Source organism: Trematosphaeria pertusa (genome assembly GCF_010094035.1).
Source record: "Trematosphaeria pertusa strain CBS 122368 unplaced genomic scaffold BU26scaffold_13, whole genome shotgun sequence".
NCBI lineage: Eukaryota > Fungi > Ascomycota > Dothideomycetes > Pleosporales > Trematosphaeriaceae > Trematosphaeria > Trematosphaeria pertusa.
Window position 1 is genome coordinate 1,196,332 of NW_022987224.1, and position 21,506 is coordinate 1,217,837.

A 21,506-nucleotide genomic window follows, 5' to 3' on the forward strand; every position below is an offset into this window, starting at 1 on the left:
CTAGAAAATAGAAGATAGCTTATTAACCTATTAGAATTAATTAATAGTTTCTACTATTAACTATCTATAAACGTATTTAATACGCGCTATATATACTACTTAGGTAACTACCTATCTAGGGCGCTAGAAAACTATCTAGTTGCTATAAGATTAATATTACTAGCTAGGCATGCGAGAAGATATTAACACGTACGTAGCAGCATGCAAGGCTTACCGCTAGAGCTATGCTCTGCAGAATAAGACGCTAGGTCTTCTAAAGCCTCTACCTATCTCTAAGAGAGTATAGTAGAACGTCTCTATAGATTTTAAGAGCTTTCTCTCTAATAAGAAAGAATTTAACTACGTATACATTATTATAAATTAGCTAAGTAAGCAAAGCTTCTCTCTACTCTACTATAAGAAAATTATAGCTTAACGTATAGTAGAGCTATATTACTAATATATCTAGCGTATATATAGTTCTTCTAGGTCTATCGTGTTAAATTGCGGCCTATAGTTTACCTCTACCTTTATAGATAAGCTCTATTAGCTTATAGAAATTAAGTAAAAGCTCTCTACTACATACTACCCACAAACTAATAAAAATATAAAGATTATTAATTAATATCTTAATTAGCGTCTACGTCTATTTATTAACTACTACTAGAATAATTAGTTAGACCTTCTACTCTATATAAATTAGATATAAGCTACGTTACTATATAAAACTATAGAACTAATAGCGTATAAAATTAAGTTTAGATATTAACTAGTATACTACTAGAATTAGAAGAAGTGTATAGTAAAAGCCTCTACTCTACGTAAGCGTCTCTTACGCTAGAAAGCTTAGAATTTTACTAAGAAGTAATACAACACCGTAAAAAAAGCTACTAAAATTATATAAGGTAATATTATAAAAGCGTAAGCTAGGTAGACGCTCTAAGTAAATAAAAAACGCTAAGAATCTAATTTTGCTATAGGCGATCTCGTCTATATTAAACCTTGTAGCTTTTTAATAAATTAGCCTAGTATAAAGCTAGATTAATAGATATATAGCTCTTACCTAATTATTACTATAAAGAGTTACTTCTTCTAGCTCTAGCTATCTACGTATATACGTATACATAACGTCTTCTACGCTAATTAGTTAAGAAAAGCCTTAGAGCTATTGCTAGAGTAGGTAGAGCCTAAGTAGCTACCTATTAAAGTTAATAGTAATCTAGAATAGCCTATACATAAAATTCTAAATAGCTATCTTTATTAAAATCGCCTTTAATACCGCGCTGTATAGGTTACTTATAATTCTAACTCTACCTAGTATAATACTATAGGCTTTATTAACGCTCTCTATAAGGTAAGAGACTTTTACGTAGTATACCTAAATAAGCTAGAGCCGCTATTACAATTAGATGCTTAGATTAAGGCGTACGAAAAAGACGAGACCTTAGAGGAGATAGCAGAGAATTCGAAACCTATAAGAGTAGAAGACGCTAGAGTAACGCGAAGGCGCCGCTAAGCGATTTAGAACCCTGCTAAGCTTATAGCATCGTTTAAGAAGAGAGCTAAAAGAGACGGTTAAGAGTATAACGTAAGAGTTTTAGAAGAAGAGAGACCTAGAAGGCGTATTTTAGAGCTTAGAAACGAGCTCTCTCTATAAGAGAGGGTAATATAACAGTCTAGTTTAGGAATTTACCTTAAGTTACATAATATTAGGTTACGTAATCTTATCACGTAACCTAGCCTAGCGCCTTAGCGCTTAGCACCTCTATATATAAAGTCTCTTAAAGTATTCTTCTACTTCTTACCTTTAGATAGCTAAATTTAACCTAACCTACTCTGCTAGTATCTCTTATTCTTATAGCTTGTAGAGACTATGCTGCCTATAGCTAACTTACCTAGCTAGGTGTTCTAGAGGCGCTTATAGTAGTAGAGACTGTAGACCTAGCCCTTATAATTATTAAATTTATATTCTAATATATTATTCTTAGATACTTATAGCTCTATAGGCTCTATAGACTTCTTCTCTAGATTAACGTTCTTAATAGCTTTCTATATAGTAGAAGTACTTAGATAATTATAGCTTATATAGCTAGGTTACTAGTATTAAAAGTAGGTAACTAGCTTTCTAATTACTAGAGCTTTATCTAAGATTAGTAGAATATCTAGAAGAGTAATAGACGCGTAATATAGTATTAATATAAGCGTATTACGCTTTTTAATCTTTCTAGATACGTAAGCTTCTTCTTAGAGAAGCTTTCTAGTAAGGTCTTAAGTAAAATCTATATATTAATTATAATTATAGGTATACTAATATTAGTAGATACCTATCTATATACGTAAGCTTACTAGAAGCTTCTTATAAAGCTTCTCTACCTATTAGTCTATTAGAAGCTAGTACTTCTATACTAGATAAAAGAAATTAATCTAAAAGTACGCGAAGTTAGTAGTATTTTAGTAATATACCTTCTAGAAATTATAGTAAGTATTTAGCCTCTTATATAGGTTTATATAGCTTTTCTCTAGCTAATCTAGTATATATTTATAGAAGATCTATATACTACTATTTCTTAGAGTATATAGAATTATAGAGAGAGTCTAGTATATATTTTCTTTTATTTATATATATATATATACTATAATAGTTTTCTTAGTATTCTTAGCTATTTCTTCTAGGTACTAGTTATAATTAGCTTAAAGCTTATTTTATAAGCTATCTCTCTATTACTTAAAGATAATAACCTTACTATTTAATAGTAATAAAGAGTCTAGAAACTTAGTAGAAAGTCTTATTTAGCCTTCTAAATATTACTTAGTTACTAGTAGTATAGTAGACGTATACATAGTTAGATAAGAATCTAGAATAGAGTCTTCTAGTAGTAACGTACTAGACTTACGTATATATAGTATTTAATTTATAAAGTATATTATACGTTAAGTTAATAGAGTAAGTAGTATTTAGCTTCTAGAGTAGAATTATAGTTACGCTTATAGCTATTAAATCTTTACTAAAGTAGTAGCTTTTTTCTACTATAAATTCTAATACTCTCTATATATAGTATCTTCTTTAGTAAGTACGTTAGTAGTAATCTAGTAATATATATAGGTTTATTATTTAAGTATCTAGTATATAAGTAATTAGCTAACTAATTTATTAATAATTTTACCTAGCTTTTCTAGAAAAAGGTCTTAAAGCTTCTTTCTAGAAATAGAAAGTATATAAGAGCTATCTACTACTAATAACCTAGATATTACTAAGCTTTAGCGTAGCTATACTAGCTTCTATTTAAAGTTATTATTCTAATTCTTATTAGTTATTATATTATATTATTAAATAGGTAATTTATAATAATAATATTATTTTAAGTAACTAGCTAGTAGGTTCTCTACATAGAATTTAAGAATTATAGAGGTAAAAAAGTACTATAAAACTAGAGTCTTATTTCTAGAGTTACTTCGCGAGAGTTTACCTATAGTATTTAAGTAGTTTAACTTAGGTATAGCTTCTTATTTAAGAAGTAGAGATATATACTACTAGTAAAGTAGCTAATTATTAGCTCTACTAGTAGAGTAGAGAATTATTAATTTTTAAAATAGAGAGAGTTTCTATACGTAGAAGTTCTATAGAAGTTCTTCTATATATAGAGCTCTTATAGCTCTCTTTAGCTTACTACTAGTAGTATCTTTTCTACTACTAACTAGATTCGCTAGTAATCTTATATAGCGCTAGAGGTAAGTAATTAATTAGTATATTAATAGAGTCTTAGAGTAAGTAACTAGACTTTTATAGCTCTAATTCTTAGTATAGCTATTAGTAAACGCTTTTTATAAGGCTACTTAGTTTAGCCTAATATTATACTACTATCTCTAGCTAAAGAGGTATTAACTTTTAAATAATATAAGAGCTAGCTTTATAGTCTCTACTACTATAAGCGTTTCTAAATACCTAGCTAGGTAAGTTAGCTATAGGTAGTACTATCTCTATAAGCTATAAGAATAAAGACGCTAGTAGAGTAGGTTAGGTTAAATTTAGCTATCTAAAGATAAGAAGTAGAGAAAAGGCTCTAAGAAGCTCTATATATAGAGGTGCTAAGCGCTAAGACGCTAGACTAGGTTATATAATAAGGTTACGTAACCTAAAGTTATATAACTTAAGGTAAATCTCTAAACTAAACTATTATACTAAATAGCTACTATTAATAAAACTTTATATAGTAATAGGTAAATATATAAGATAGAGTAATATATAAATAAGTAGTAATTTACTATCTATAGATCTAAGCTAGAGAGAACTCTTCTTACTAAGAACTATCTATATCTAGTAAGGTTATTATTTATATATACTCTTCTTAGACTTCTAGCTATAACTATAGTTAGAGGCTAGTTATTTTTTATACTACTATAGTAAGAAGTACTTATAAACAAAGAAATTAATTTAGTAGGCGTACTTATAGTACTAGAGAATAAGCTAGTAAGAGTTAGAAAGACCTTATCTTTAATATAGCCTCTACTCTTATTACTTATAGAATAGTTAAAGAATAGATTAGTATTTTAGCCTTAGCTATAGCTATCTTAGCTATTATAGCTACTCTAGCTAGACCTAGTATTATATCTACTATAGAGGTATTTATAGTTATTAAATAGTTATAAGTTCTATAGCTATTATATATATAATTAAGAGAATAACTAGAGCTAGCTACTCTACTTTATATTATTCTTACGCTTTTTCTTATAATTAGTCTTATTATATTCTAGTTTTCTATAATAGAAATAAAGGTCTCTTTATATATATTCTTTTTATAATAAGCGTATAGCGTCTAACTATATAGTATCTAGGTCTAAGATAGGCTAAGTCTATATAGTTACTAGAAGTAGTATACTTATATTTATATACGTCTACTTTAAGTATCTCTTATAGATACTACTAATATACTTCTTTTTCTTAAGGCGTTTCTATATAGTATTTAGTAACTTAACCTATTTATTAAAGTTAGTAGGTCTAGAGAGCTTAATCTAGTTAGTAACTATACTACTAAGCTTTATAAACACTTTATAGTAAAGAGTAGTAACCTTTTCTATAGCTATTTTCTTAGCGTAAGTAGACTATTTCTTAAAGTTAAATAAGAAGTTAGAAAAGAGGCGTATACCTATAACTAGGTTATTAAATTTAGTATTAGCCTCTAGCGTCTTATTAGTACTAATATAGACTTAGTCTATATTTATAAATAGGTTTAAGACTATAGTATAGAGCTATACGTTCTAGTTATCTAGATTATCTAGAATTATATTATAGTTATAGTAATAGCACTCTATAGTATTACTAGTAAGAAGGTTTATAATGTATAGAAGATAGAATAGATCTATATTAAAGAAGGCGCTATCTATAGCTAAGAGTAAATAGACTTCTATCTTCTAATTCTTATATTTCTATTATCTAGTACTTAAGTTACTCTTACTATTAAATTTTAGTAGGTTATTATAATTCTATTAATAGAGGTTATAGAAATTAGTAGATAGAGAGACTTAAAAGATAGTAGCTATAGCTTTTATAATATACACGCGCTACTCTACTATACGTAGCTATACTTAGAGAGTAGAATATTTAGTAGTAATAGTATTATAGTTAGCTTAAAAAGTCTAGAATTAGTAATTAAAGCTATTCTTAAAGTTTCTAAAGATATTATTAAGAGTATTCTTTATTACTAAGGCTTTCTATTTAGTATTAGCTTTACTAATTATAACTAGTAGCTACGTAGAGTCTTGCTATAGGCCTCTAGTTCGCGTAATTACCTTAAGTATTAGAAAGTTAAAGAGGTTTATAGCTAGAGTTTCTACCTAGTTCTTCTTCTAGATATTACTTATAGTATTTTAGTTTTTAGAATTATAGAGTAGGTTTCTTTAGTTATAATTTAGCTAGGCTATATAGTACGTAGTAGAGCTAATAGTAGAATTATATAAACTATTATAGCGCGAATAAAAGATAAGAATTTAAGATATATAATAAGTTATATAATATTAAGCTATAAAGGTACGAAGACGTAGAGTAGATATCTACTATACTAAGACGCTAAGGTAACTAAGGTTATATAACTAAGTAAGTAGGTTAGTACTATAATAGCTACTTAGTTTAGTCTAATATTATACTATTATCTCTAGCTAAAAAAGTAATAAACTTTAGATAATATAATAGCTAGCTTTATAGTCTCTACTACTATAAGCGTTTCGAAATATCTAGCTAGGTAAGTTAGCTATAGGTAGTACTATCTCTATAAGCTATAAGAATAGAGATGCTAGTAGAGTAGGTTAGGTTAAATTTAGCTATCTAAAGATAAGAAGTAGAGAAAAGGCTTTAAAAGACTCTATATATAGAGGTACTAAGCGCTAAAACGCTAGGCTAGATTACGTAATAAAGTTACGTAACCTAAGATTATATAACTAAAGTAAATCTCTAAACTAGACTATTATACTTAAGAGCTAAAGTCTTTATAAAATTAAACTTATATAATGCCTATTATAGACTTTATATTAAGAAGAGAGATAAGTAGAAGACTATATTAGAAACTTATTATAGATACTTTAAATACCTTATTATACTCTTTAGCTTAGCTAATATACTAGCTACCTTCTAGTTCTATATCTATAGAGATCTAGAAAGTCTATTAGATTAAACCTATTTTATTTATTTAGATAATATTCTTATATATTTAGAGAATAAGACGAATTATAAATACTATATATATAAAGTTCTTAAAAAACTATATAATTAGAGTTAATACGCTAAAGCGTTAAAGTATAGTTTTTTTATAAAGTTAGTAGAATTTCTTAGCTTTATTATAATATCTATAAGCATTATTATAGACCTAATTTAGGTTTAGATAATTAAGAAATAGCTAGAATCTAAGAGCTACTATAATATTTAAGTCTTTCTTAGCTTTATAAACTTTTACTAATAGTTTATTTATAGCTACTTAGAAATAGTACGTTTACTTCTAGAGTATATAGTCTTTATCTAGTTCTTACTATAGAACTAGCTAGGTGCTAATAAGACTACTTAGAAGTTAAAGTCTAAGAAGAATAGAAAAGATATAACTAGGTAGTATAAAAAATAAAGCTAGCCTAATAGAGTATATAATACTTTTCTTTATCTATAAGAGCTTTTTATAAAGGCTTTTATTCTTTAGTACTTTAACTCTATAAAGCTAGTAATAGTTCTAACTAACGTCTTTAAGTTTATAATAGCTATAATTCTATTATAACTATAAAGCTCTAGAAAGACTATAAAATAATACTAGAAGTCTATTACTTTCTAGAGCTATAAGTTTATTAGTTTATAAATTTACTAGTATACTTATAATAAGAAGCTATACGCTATAGTAAAAAACTTTAAGAAGTAGTAATATTATCTTAAGTACTCTCTAGATATAATTTAGATACTTACTAACTATAATAACCTAAAGTACTTTATAATAATAAAGAAGCTTACGTCTATATAAGCTTACTAGGTAGAGAAGCTAGCTTAATTTAATTTTAAAATTAAGTATAAACTAGGTATATTAAATCTAGTAGACGTACTATTATAAAGACCTAATTATAATAATAGCTTTTAGATAGAAAAGGTAAAATTACTTTATAATATTATACTCTCTATGCTCTAGAATAAACTCTAGGTATAGACTCTCTAGAAGTTTATAGCTCTATACGCTAGTAGTTAAATAGCGTATAATCTAGTACTATATAATAAGAATCTACTAAAGACCTATTAACTTTCTATAAATAGCGTAAATAAAGCTATATTAGGTCTTTCTAGAACTACTCTCTAGGTTATAAGTAGTATACTATATTACTTAACTTACTTCTCTCTATCTATAGAAGAATCTATTAAAAACGTTAAGTCTAGAGTATAACTAGAAGGCTTTAATATTATAAGTATCTTTTTTTAGAACTATATTACTTACTTAACCTATATATTATAAAAACTTATAGTAGTAGCTCTATAAGATACTTATATGTTTAATTATAATAATCTAGAACTCTTTCTTAAGTATCTTAAAGAAGCGTAGAAACATAATATAGCCTATTATATAAAAGTACTTCTTATAATAAAGAGAGCTTAAAAGAATGCGCCTAAAAATAACTTTTACTAGAGGCTTAATTCTTAGAGTATTTTTTAAAGAGCTAGAAAAGTATAGATTTCTAATAATAAAGCTTTTTAGTAGACCTTACTATTAAATAACTATAATAACTCTCTTAGTAGGTACTATAGAGTTAATAAAATAGTTAATCTTCTATAGTATAAATACTACTAGAAGAGTCTATATAGTAATATAAAGAAGTACGTCTCTTACTATATCTTTTACTAGATAAATAAGGTACGCTATTATAAGCTCTAGAGTATACTAGAATTAATTCTTCTACTAATAAAGCTATAGCGTAATTTCTTACTTAACCTTATTATAAACTATCTAGAGTTAAAAGATTTCTAAGAGAACTTCTATAACTTAGTTCTAGTTCTTATTAACTATTTTATAAAGTATATCTAATACCTTTCTATAACTAAGAAGATTACTACTAAATAATTAGCAGACCTTTAATTTACCTAGTACTTTATAAGAATAGAGCTACTAAACTTCTTAATTATAGATTAAGACTTAGTCTTTATAAGTAAGTTCTAGAGTAATATCTATTACTATTTAAAGATAGAGTACTATATAGGTACTACTTTTTATTCTTAAATAGATAGCTAGATAAAGTAGTAAAACTAGAAGCTAGAAATATTCTTATATATATATATAAACTACTAGTAGAATAACTAGTATAAGCTATTACTACTTATAAAGTATATAATAGTTTAACTTAGCGCTATAGCTTAACTTAGCTTTATCTAAGTTATATAACTCTACCTAGCGTCTTAGTATAGGTACTCTATATATATAGAGAGCTCTTAAAGTATTCTTCTACTTCTTACCTTTAGATAGCTAAATTTAACCTAACCTACTCTACTAGTACCTCTTATTCTTATAGCTTATAGAGATAGTACTACCTATAGCTAACTTATCTAGCTAGATATTCTAGAGACGCTTATAGTAGTAGAGACTATAAACCTAGCTCTTATATTATCTAAAGGTTAATACCTCTTTAGCTAGAGATAGTAGTATAATATTAGGCTAAATTAAGTAGCCTTATAAGAAGCGTTTACTAATAGCTATACTAAGAATTAGAGCTATAAGAGCTCTACGTTACTTACCTTAAGAATCTATTAACGTACTAATTAATTACTTACTTCTAGCGATATATAAGACTACTAGTAAATCTAGTTAGTAGTAGAAAAGATACCTCTAGTAGTAAGCTAAAGAAAGCTATAAGAGCTCTACGTATAGAAGAACTTCTATAAAACTTCTATATATAAAAACCTCTCTCTTATTTTAAAAATTAATAATTCTCTACTCTACTAGTAGAGCTAATAATTAGCTACTACGCTAGTAGTATATACTCTTACTTCTTAAATAAAAAGCTATACCTAAATTAAACTACTTAAATACTATAGGTAAACTCTTATAAAGTAACTCTAGTAGTAAAACTCTAGTTATATAGTATCTCTTTACTCTAATAATTCTTAAATTCTAGATAGAGAACCTGCTAGCTAGTTACTTAAACTAATATTATTATTATAAATTACCTATTTAATAATATAGTATAATAACTAATAAAAATTAGAATAATAACTTTAAATAGAAGCTAGCGTAGCTACGCTAGAGCTTAGTAATACCTAGGTTATTAGTAGTAGATAGCTCTTATATACTCTCTATCTTTAGAAAAAAGCTCTAAGAGCTTTTCTTAGAAAAGCTAAGTAAAATTATTAATAAATTAGTTAGCTAATTACTTATATACTAGATACTTAAATAATAAACCTATATATATTACTAGATTACTACTAACGTACTTACTAAAGAAGATACTATATATAGAGAGTATTAGAATTTATAGTAAAAAAAAGCTACTACTTTAGTAAAGATTTAATAGCTATAAGTATAACTATAATTCTACTCTAGAAGCTAAATACTATCTACTCTATTAACTTAACGTATAACGTACTTTATAAATTAAATACTACGTATACGTAAAACTAGCGCGTTACTACTAGATAACTTAATTCTAGGTTTTTATCTAACTACGTATACGCCTACTATACTACTAGTAACTAAATAATGCTTAGAAAGCTAGATAAGATTTTCTATTAAGTTTCTAGACTTTCTATTACTATCTAATAGTAAGGTTATTACCTTTAAGTAATAGAGAGATAAGTTATAAAATAAGCTTTAAGCTAATTATAACTAGTATATAGAAGAGATAGATAAGAATACTAAGAAAACTATTATAGTCTATATATATATATAAATAGAAAAAAATATATACTAGACTTTCTATATAATTCTATATACTCTAAGAAATAGTAGTATATAGATTTCTTATTACGTAGTAAGATATAAGTAACGTACTTTATAAGTAAACTAACTATATAAGTAAGCTAACTACTTTTACTAAGTCTCTACTAAAAATTATCTTAACTACTATAAGTCTAGCTATCTACGTAGAATTATTCTCTTATAAAGCTAGAATATAGCTTACTCTTTCTACTCTCTAGACTAGCTAAATCTAGAGCGAATAACACGTCGTAGCTATATATAGAGTCTATTAATTAACGCTAAAGAACTAATATAATAAAGTAACTAAAAGGCGTAAAAAGATACCTAATTTAATAAAGCTTACTATAAATAAAGAGTAGGTAATAATTAACTATATACTTAATCTAGACGCGTAAGAATTTACTCTCTAGCTTGCTACTATTTAAGATATAGCTAATTAGCTACTTACTAAGTAGAGAGAAAAGGTTATAGGTAAGAACTAGCTAAACAACTTTATTAAGCGCTATTCTAAGCTTAAAACGCGGCTTAATCGTAAGTATAACTATTAGAGAGTAAAGTAAGAAGATTCTACAATTATTTAGGCGTAGTTTAACCTAGTAGGTAATATAAAGGTAAAATATAGTATTACTAACAAAGATACGTATAACTTTAATAAATCTAGCTTTATAATAGAAATAATATTACCTTAGGTAGTAGTTACTAGCTCTAAGAGATAATCGCGACTAAAGAGCCTTTAACTAGGTAATTATAAGTAGATTTTAGTAATTATAATAGTAAGAGTAGTAGGCGATATATAGGTTCTACTATTTCTTATTATTATAAGTAAGAACTACCTCTTAGCGTAGTATAAAGGTAGCTAGCTACTACGCAACTAGGTTATAGCTATCTCTAAAAGCGGCTAGATAATAAATAAAGTTAGTATTACGTAGTTAAAGTACTTTAACGCGTATACTAAGAGTTACGTTATAGGCGTATATTACCTACTAATTTTAGATAGCTATAAAAGCTATAGCTCTATTAAATTCTAATAGTACTATAAGAAGAATAAAATTATAGCTCTCTATATACTAGTATATTTATTATACCTTCTATAGCTACTTAACGTTAGCTACTTCTTACTATTAAAGGTAGTATATAGCTACTAAGTTAAAATTCTAATACGTAGCTATATTAACTATATTATAAAAACTAAGTTTCTACTCGTATTTTACGCAGCTTTTTACGCGTTAATTATAGATAATAATATTAGAATAGAATTTAGAGACGCTAGCTTAGTTCTATTTAATCTAGATTTAGTAGTATTAAAGCTTAAAGTTTAATTACGTACGCTAATACTCTCTACTACTAATACTACTATCTAGAAGTATAAAACACCTAGTAATCTTATTAAAGTAAGGTTCTAATTAACTCTAATTTAATTAAAGATTATATAGCACCTTAATTTATTACTAACTTATATTATTAAGTTACTTAATTAGCTTAAGAAAGGTAATAAGCTAATAGCGTATTAGCTAGTACTTATAGAGTCTAAAGTCGCCTAGCTTTAAGTAGCTAACGTATAGAAAAAAAAGCGTAATTCGCGTAAAAAAAAGTAAATTTAAAAAGAGAATACTCTTATAATTAAAGCTAGCTTATAGCTAGTTACTTAAAGAAAGACTACAAATTAGAATAAGAGTAAGAAGTAGCGTAAAGAGGTAGTAGTACGTAATAACTAGCTAGCTTAGCAATGCTATAGACGCTATAGTAAGCTAGAGTATAACGCGTAAATATACTAGATAGTTAAAGATAATATAGATAAGTTAGATAGCTTATCTAGATTTATTTTAAGTAGCTTAGAGTTAGAGAAATCTAAATAAGATAGCGGCTTTTTAGCAGAGGCTTAGTATTTTTAGAAAGTTTACTTATATAGAGAGTTTACTTATAAAGTACGTTATATAATATCTTTTATACTAATTAGCTATAAAAAGTCTTAGAACTATTACTAGATTAAGTAGAGTCTAAGTAGCTATCTATTAAAGTTATTAGTAATCTAGAGTAGCTAGTATATAAAATACTAGATAGCTATCTTTATTAAGATTATTTTTAATACTAAGCTATATAGGTTACTTATAATTCTAGCTCTACCTAGTATAATATTATAGACTTTATTAATACTTTCTATAAGATAAGAGACTTTTATATAGTATATTTAAATAAGCTAAAGCTACTATTATAATTAGATACTTAAATTAAAGTATATAAAAAAGAGAAGACTTTATAGAAAATAGTAGAGAATTTAAAATCTATATAGATAGAAGATATAAGAGTAATATAAAGACGCTACTAAGTAAAGCTAAAAGTAATTTAGTAATAAGATTAGTAGCTAGAATAGTTTTAGAGATATATTTTAGAGCTTAAGAATAAGCTCTCTCTATAAAAGAGAGTAATATAATAGTCTAGCTTAGTATTTACTAAAGTTATATAATCTTATCTAAGTTATATAATTTTATCTAGTATCTTACCACTTAGCTCTTTATATATAAAGAGCTTATAGAGTATTCTTCTACTTCTTACCTTTAGATAGCTAAATTTAACCTAACTTACTCTACTAGCATCTCTATTCTTATAGCTTATAGAGATAGTACTACTTATAGCTAACTTATCTAGCTAGATATTCTAGAACGCTTATAGTAGTAAAGACTATAAAGCTAGCTCTTATACTTAATCTCTTAGAGAATAAGACTATTATCTCTCTAGTAAGACTCTAGTAATAGACTAACGCTTAGTTAATTATCTTCTAATACGTAAGCCTCTAGCCTATTATCTTAAAGAAGAGAGCGAAACTAATACTACTAGCTACTAATAAAGTCGCTATTATAGTATAGAAGGCGAGTAATAATAAGATAATAATATATTAGTAGTATTCTATAATATATTACTATAGGCATAAGAATACCTAGTAAATTACTTTAATTAGAATATAAGTAATACCTCTATTCTACTATTCTAGTTACTTACTAACTTAAGGTACTGCAATAGCGATAACCTTAAGCTACACCTAGATAAGTTCTACTAGAGGTAGACACGCGTAGCAAAGCGTTACCTGTCGTCTATATAACCTATAGCTGTTGCTATAAAGCTCGTCTTTAAGTTAGATAAAGCTAAAGGCTTCTTCTTTCTAGCTACCTTGCGGGACACAATAGACACGGTAATTAACAACCTAGCCACTCGCAACCTGCTTTCGCCACTATTAAGCTAAAGATTCTCGACATCGCCGAGAAACACTCGCTTAACTTAGTCGACTTGACTGCGGCATATGCCGTCTGCTAATCCGCCGCCCGCTTAACGGCCCCTAGAAAATTCCTTGGGTCCTTTAGAATGCACATAGTGTCGAAAGCATAACCTTACCTTTGTTAGACACATCTATACTAACTGCAACGAGCTCCGTAAACATAAGAAGCAATAGTAGAAGAAAGCTCTGCCAAAGAGGGACACGCGCAGCGGAAAACGGCAGAAGGCGAACAACGCTGAGGCTGTGGACGCTAACGATTCTAGGGATAGTAGCGACGAAGTCGCCGCCTTTGCGAGCATCGTCGACTTAACGACACCTTTGCCGCAAATAGCGAATACGGCGGTAGCCCGCCTTAACGACAACGGTAAGCGCCGTCGTGATAACACTAAAGTAAGTACCTACTCTACTATTTGTAAACTCTTAGCCTCTAACCCGCTGTTATAGTTGTTTAATACTAGTGCCTTACGGCATATGTCTAGCTGCTACGATGACTTCGTGTCCCTGTTACTAAAACGGAGAACGATATCTGCGGTATTAAGCTTTCTGTCTACGGCGTTAGTATAGTACGTATACGCTGCAGGCTACCTAACAGATCTACTTAGATTGCTAAACTAACTAACACGCTCTATAGTAGTAAATTGTATAACACCTGCCTATTCTTGTAGGGCTACGTCTAACGTAACAGCTACTACCTCTACGCACACAAAGACAGCCTATTCTTGTAAAAGAATAGGAAATACGCTGTGGACAAGACACCTAAACGAAGTTATCGAAATACAGGCTAACGCTCTGCCACCCGCTGCACTACTAGCAAATAATTAAGCCTATCGGGCATTTACGATTATTAACTATACCGCTGCCGCACCGCCGTCTCTACCGATACTAGCGGATACTAATAGGGGTTCTCGAAAAGGCTTTCTAACAACCCCTATACTACACACATTAAGTAGTCCGCGATATCGGCGGAACCTAATAGAGGTTCTAAGAAATTCTTCTCGCAAACCTCTACGGCATCTGTGTCGTTCGTACTATACGAGGAGTTTTACTATAGTATAGGCTATCTAATAATTCCTAATCCTAATTAGTTGTACGGGCACCTAGTGCGCTAAAGCCCGCCTACTTAAACGTTTCGAGGTTATTTATACTAACCTGTTGGGTAAGTTCTCCCGCCGCAGCCTTAGCGGAGCTTAATACTATATATTATTTATCGACGACGCAACTTAATATTGCTAGGTTAAGTTCCTCGAACGGAAAGCTAATGCTCTACAGGTTATTATAGACCTTGTTACCTACGTGAACACACAGTTTAGCGACGAACATCTATCTATTAAGCATATTAACATATCGCCACTAGTAAAACGAATCAAGTTGAACAATAGCGGCGAATATCTTGCTACCCGCCTCTAAGACTTCCTGCGGCGGAAGGGGATTATCTATAACACCGTCCCGCCGTATTATTAACGGCGTCGCGGAGCGGTTTAATTAATTAACTAGTGCTTTCGTTGGTAAGAAGGAAGAGGAACTCGTGACCGTTAAGCAATTCTCTAAGCGGCTAATCCAACCTAGCTCGCATTTAAGCAAGTGCTTTGAGTAGTTTAGTGTAATTAACGAAGAACTTTGCGTATACTAAAGAGACGACCCTATATGTCTCTCTAGTGTTAAAGAGACTTCTACGTAGCTGGGCGTCTTTAACGTAACTAATTAGAGATGCGTGCATAACAGCCTCCGCATGCTTGCGAATAAAGTCGAGGCTTACAGCGCCAATACTATCTGTAATAATATAAGCACTGCCTAGTATTATAAACCTAGGACACACTTACTTCTAAAAGCTTTCGCGGCGGGATAGAAACTTATAAGGCCGTAAATTTCGTTATTATCCTGTCCAATTTAATCTATTCTTATTAAGACTAAGCCTAGGCGCTTCGTTAGTCGCGGCGGCGCTAGCGCGCGCTCCTTAATCGACGCTGCGCCGTGCGTTAGCCGTTTGGGGCGAATTCTATTGCCTATGAATTTAAGCACGGATAGGTAAGGAGAGAGGCGAGAGTAAAAGAGAGCAAAGGTAAGCGTGTTAGTAGGAGTGTTGGTGAAGAACGGAAAGAGAGTATATTAGTAAGGCGATTGCACCACGCTTACGAGGTTGTAGCATTCTATCTACGTAAAATGCGAACTTAAAAGCTTTCTTCTCTTCTCTAATTCCCTGATTAATGCCGCAGTTCTCCGCAAAGAAGTCGCGCGATAGGCAGTAAGAGCACTTTCGCACACTTAAAGCGGCTCGTTTAGTTGTCCGCTAGCGTGGCTAACTTCTTGCATGCCCCTACTTGCGTTAAGCACGAAGTTCGATTGTAGAAGAATAAAAATGTTAAACAAGCTTAGAAGTTTAAGACTATGGCCCTGCAGCTACCTAAGCAAGGTGCTAGCGTGAAGTCTATAAGGGATCGCAGCGTGTTGCATAGAAGGATAGTAGAACTAGCGCTAGAAGTAACACAATACCTGCCCTATAAACTAAGCTAGCAGTTAACAGAGAACATTAGACGAGATATTAGTTTTAGGCTCTTCGTAGAAGTCCTATCTTTTTATGGTGTTCTGAAGCTTCTCTAGGAATAGGTTAATATTATGGTAATCCTTGTAATTGGTAACTAGTAGGTAGTAATCCTTAAATACTTTAACTAGAAGCTTCGCGTAATCTTTAAACATAAGAGTTGCGTTGTCCCTATACTCCTGCGTGTCTTTCGTGGCAATATCGCGCGATAGGGTAGGACTAGTAACAAGAAGCTCTTTTATTAACTATTAAAGACCGCGACGTTAAACACTCCGTTTTTGAACAAGGCGTCGAAGGATTGTTCGCTCAGCCCTTGAACATCGTTTGTGATTTCGAATTTCTCGGGATAGTTGTAGGAATTAACTAGCGGCCCTTTTTAGGACGCGACTTTGTTTTTAATTCGGATTTTCGGGGTAGCACGTGGCGTTTCGATCTGAAAGGCACTAGTTCGCTTGCTTAGATTCGAGCAGCGAGTGCAGGATCGGTAGAACACTATTGTACGTTAGTGAGAAGGGTCTACGGGCCTTACTACTAAAGTCTAGCAAAGAACATTGCTAAGAATATATGTCTGTTACGTTCCTATCTGTCTTAATAATATAAAGCTCGATCCGACTATGTTTTAACAACTTTCTCTGCTACCTAGGGTTTACTACCTAGGTACTGTAACAGCGCAGGAAACTTAGAATCTAATAGCGCGAAGAAGAAGCAATTAACAGAAACACGTCGCACTCTAGGGAGCGCAGGCGCACCTATCGCGGGCTATCTTGTCCCTTAAAGATAGCCCTAATAACCTTTTTAACCCTGCGCTAGAGCGGATAATGCACCGCAAGACGCGCTAGCACATCTTGGCTTTTAGGCGGCTAAACGCGGCGTCCTTAAGATCGAGCTTTCTCGCGTGCTTCTTGATAAGATTAAGTTGCTTACTACCTAATCGCTGTTATACATGGCAACAGAGCTTCTCCGTTTAATGTTAGGAGGCACCAAGGCAGCGAAACAGAGATTCTCTACTTAGAGATTCTCTAATGCTCTGTTTCTATTGTAATTAGATTCGATATGTGCCATAGAGGCCGGCCTTAACCTCTATTTAAATCTAAGCTGCACGCAATTAAGCTCGAGTTACGTACTACTAGAGGTATGCGATGCTAGATGCGAAGTTAGCTCGACTATTACGGCATGTTACAACGGTTACGTCTGCGCCTGTATTACCTTGCCGCAGTAAGAGATTAGCAGAAAAAGAAGTACTAGGGAGTAACGTAGTTACATCTGCGCGTGTATTAAGTTAGCGCAGAAAGAGACTTGCGTTAAGGAAGAGTAATAGGAACGAGTAGGGAAAATAGCCACCACCGTATCTAGAATTAACGAGTTTGCTTTAGCATGAATATCTACGTCCTTATTACTGCTTATTAGCTGCGCTAGTGCAGAATTACAGCACTTTAATCGTTCTAGAACAATTATACTACTACTGTACCTATAGACATGCCTTTTGCAAACCCTACCAGCCACGATATAGCGAAGCTAACCTTCTTAGAGTCTCGTAGTAGCTACTCTAACTACTAGAGGTCTGTACTACCTATTTTAACTACTACTTGTCTTCCTACAAAGAGTGATTAGGCTGCCTAGGCGAAAAACGTAATATTCTAATATAAATAGATTTTTATTAGCACTGTTCTCTAGAGATAATATAAATGGCACTAGACGCATACCTATCGTTGTTATTAATCTTTATCTAAGACGAGTATTAAGCGTCCGAGTCGCGAACAAGCTTGTTAAAATAATCTTTAAAATGCACACATTAGGAACACTAAGCGTAAAACCGTCGTTTATAATACGTGCAAGACTAAGATTATAAAGAGTGTACAAGGCCGACTAGAAGCTCGTAAGACTAAGTAAGATAACTGTAATAGTCTAATTAGGATAGAACTAAACGTAATTGTGCAGAATTCTATCGCTTATCTCTCTTATATACTAATTAACTGCAAAGTTTTTGTAATATAGTTAAAGGTATTTAGTAGTATGTTGTAGGTTAGCTGTTGCGTGTAGAGCCCCGCGCAGGTTCTAATCTAGCTTAAGACGCATGACGGACATCTTGAATTCGAACTGCTAGAGGTAAGAGTAGAGAGCGGGGTAAGAGTTCGAAAGCTCTTTCGTCCTCTAGAGACGCGGGACGGTTCTAGTTGCTGCCGCGTATAATAATGCGCAAGAATTATAGCTTCGAACTAGATAAAGGGCCACGTGACCTCTAGGACGATAGAGCCTAAACTAGTTTCTTTTTAAGCCCCGACGCTAGGACTTAGTTTCTAGGAAGATAGGCTCTAAAATAGAACTGCTATAAAGAAATGTCCTAGTACTTAATACGTAGGAAGGTAGCTTAAGGAAAGCCTACTATAGAAGCACACTAGCAGCTCTAGTCCTTTCTTAAGCCCGCATTTAATTCTAACTTGGCATTGCTTAACTACCTTTTTAAAACGTAGGCTTAGGAAGGCCGCGTGCGCTAACATTACTTACAAAGAATTAATTACTACATTGACGCGCTTCCCTCGCTTTTAAGCAGAACGATACTCCTTCGCGGTTAAGCAGACTAGCTAAGGTGCGATGTCGACCACGGTTGTGTCTTCGGCTGTTAAACCGCACATGCCCGGCCTGCAAAGCAGCGTACAATAATACCTATTCTAAGTAACATTTTCTCTAGACTTATTAGACACGATGTAATAACCTTCTTTACTAATACTCTCTTAATATCTTCTTCCTGCGCGTAGTTTAGTTGACAAACGCTCCAGGAATCTGGCGAAGAGTTTTACGCCGTCTCTTGAGAACTGGCAGGTCTTGCATAGGCGGTAGTCCTATGGGAACTTAGCGAGAGGACGGTGGCAAGATAGATAAGGACGGCAAGAAGAGGACAAGGTTGGTGTAGGAATAAAGAATAGGTGTCTATTGTTAGGACAGGACTTGTAACTAATAAGCCGCGCGGGGACGAAGGCAGAGGCTTAGCACCTTAGTTAATTAGCTAACTATTCTAGCCCGTTAGCAGTAAGGCTGATTTAGGCAGCAACCTTAAATTTTATTAGCTGTGCGCTGTCCGTTTCTGTTGGATTTAACTAGAGCACTAGTCTAAATTTAGCAAGCGGCGCCTACTACACCGCGCCTGTGCACGAAAAGCATAGGCGCACGTAGGCGTAATTTACTAAGCAGAATCTATTACAGTTAGTAAGTTAGAGAAAACCTTGCCCCTCTTCTACAACCTCCTATCTTCGACCTTCTTTCCCTATCCTTAATATCTTTATCTCTAACGTTTCTCCTATATTAGCTCTCCTCTTTTTATTATTTCTAAACAGATAGACGTCGAACTAATCGCTAGTATTGTCTAAGCTATGCCTCTATTTTTCGACTAAGTCTAACTTTACGAAGCCCTGCAAACCTAAGCTATTCCTATTCTTAAGGCACTTGCTGCAAACGACAATCTACGCAACTATTTATTTAGACGCTTTAAACGCGACGATCCTCCGCTCTACGCATTGTCGACTAAGTTAGAAGAGTTTAACAATAATTCCCTTACGCCACTACTACCACTACTACGCGGCGAGCTACTAGAAGAGCTAAAAGCTATTATAGAGCAACTAATTAGCGACGATAAAATAAAGCATATTGCATTTAACATAGGATCTATTATAGACCCGGTCGATTTCTATTACACGGAAGCGAAGAGAGAGGAAGACTAAGTAGAGAAATACTAGTCGAACAAGATATTTTAAGGAGTAGAGGGCTCTTGGCGACGTGGTGTCTTCGTTCGTCACAATGTTAAGCGCCGCTAGGAGAAACTTAGTGTCTAGAATCCTGAGTAGGGGTTTGCTAGGCGCAACGTGCAGCCTAATAACAACGCCTATAGGTAGAAGTAGAGGTAGGAACAACAAACTGCTAATAACTCTAAGTCTGCTAGCTACGCGAGGGATGCACATATAGAGCAGCTTGTTGCCCGTGCCCTACGCCTACGCTAGAATCTATGCCGTGGTAAGAATGCCCCTGTGCTCCCACGGTCTTGCCTCGAACAAGATGCGACTACTTTCTAGGCCGAGTTATTTATTATTTCTAGACCTTGGTTTATATTTTAGATTAAATTAGCTAAAGAAAGGACGAGGTACGATCGCCTCTCTGTTAATAAACAAAGGCGCTATCTATACTCGGCCTAGAAGCAAGTTATTAAGTAGTGGAAGGAGCGTAAAGACTAGAGGAAGGAGTTCGACAGAAGGAACTAGGTTACTTCCTAGAAATGGTGGCACGAGTCTCTCTTCCTAGAGCCTAAGAATCTTATACCTATTAACAACATAAAAGACAGTCCGCTAGACACTACGGACATAGACTTTACTCTCTCTAAGATTGATAATCTAGAGACTATTAAGCGTCCGAGTTCCAAACAACTAAAGGGATTCTAGACTATATAGCGGAAGGACTTAGGCCTGTGGGCCCCCTTTCCTAGACAGCTTCTAGAACCTTTCTAACCGCCTCCCCTACCTCCCGGGTCTCTTCTCTACGCGCCCCTAGGATTACTACCTTCTAGGCGTTCTATCTTCGAGAAGACACCGTTAGAAGAGGAGCGTAATAAAATATTGTTAGAAGAGTATAAAGACTCGCTACAAAAGCTAGAGCAGAACCTACTAGAGCTACAACAAGACACTACTAGCCCTCTACCACAGAAGCTACGGCGTTAGCGCTAGCGCTAACTGCAAGACAGTGTGGATAGTACGCAAGACTAGGACTAGCCCTCGCTACTACCTCGACGCAGTGCTAGAATCGCAGGCATAAAACGCCCCGCCGAGCTACTGCATTCGCAGGCGGCATTAAACAAGAAACCTAGGGGCAGAGCAGCACTAAAGGCTGCAGCGCCTGCTACTTAGCCTACTACGCAGGGGACTTAACGCAGGAAGACAAGGCCCGTCCTAGCGCGCCCTCTACTAAAGATTAAGACGGAAACTCGACCTAAGCGAGGGCAGGGACGTTTAAGAAAGAAGAATAGGCCAAGCACGCGTTCTGCCGTAAGAAAGAAAAAAGCGGCTAGAAAAGAAGAGGCTGCGGCAACGGACATGCTAGTAGTGCCTTGGCGACAGGGGAGACTAAGAAAGAATAAATAATATAAATAGATGTAGGATTACTTAAGTATATCTAGCGCTAGAGACTAGGGCTATAATTATAGTTTATATTATAAAGATAGAGAGCTAGTAACTATACGATATGTAGAAGGCTATGCCGGGTAGGTTTAAGTAGACGGGACAGCTTAAATTCTTACCGCAGATTCTGCGGTTGT

The 21,506-nt window shown here is 32.7% G+C and overlaps 2 protein-coding genes across 2 annotated transcripts; one reads left to right on the forward strand and one right to left on the reverse strand.

The window, feature by feature from the left end:
* Nucleotides 1-15,244: 15,244 nt before the first annotated feature.
* Nucleotides 15,245-15,552, reverse strand: BU26DRAFT_433645 (uncharacterized protein; the record flags this gene model as incomplete). Its single annotated transcript, XM_033824040.1, has 2 exons — nt 15,245-15,441; nt 15,492-15,552. Coding segments are annotated over 2 exons (258 nt in total), but the record flags the coding sequence as incomplete, so codon positions are not given.
* Nucleotides 15,553-19,629: 4,077 nt separating this feature from the next.
* Nucleotides 19,630-19,926, forward strand: BU26DRAFT_433513 (uncharacterized protein; the record flags this gene model as incomplete). Its single annotated transcript, XM_033824034.1, has 1 exon — nt 19,630-19,926. A coding segment is annotated over one exon (297 nt), but the record flags the coding sequence as incomplete, so codon positions are not given.
* Between the last annotated feature and the right edge of the window lie 1,580 nt (nt 19,927-21,506).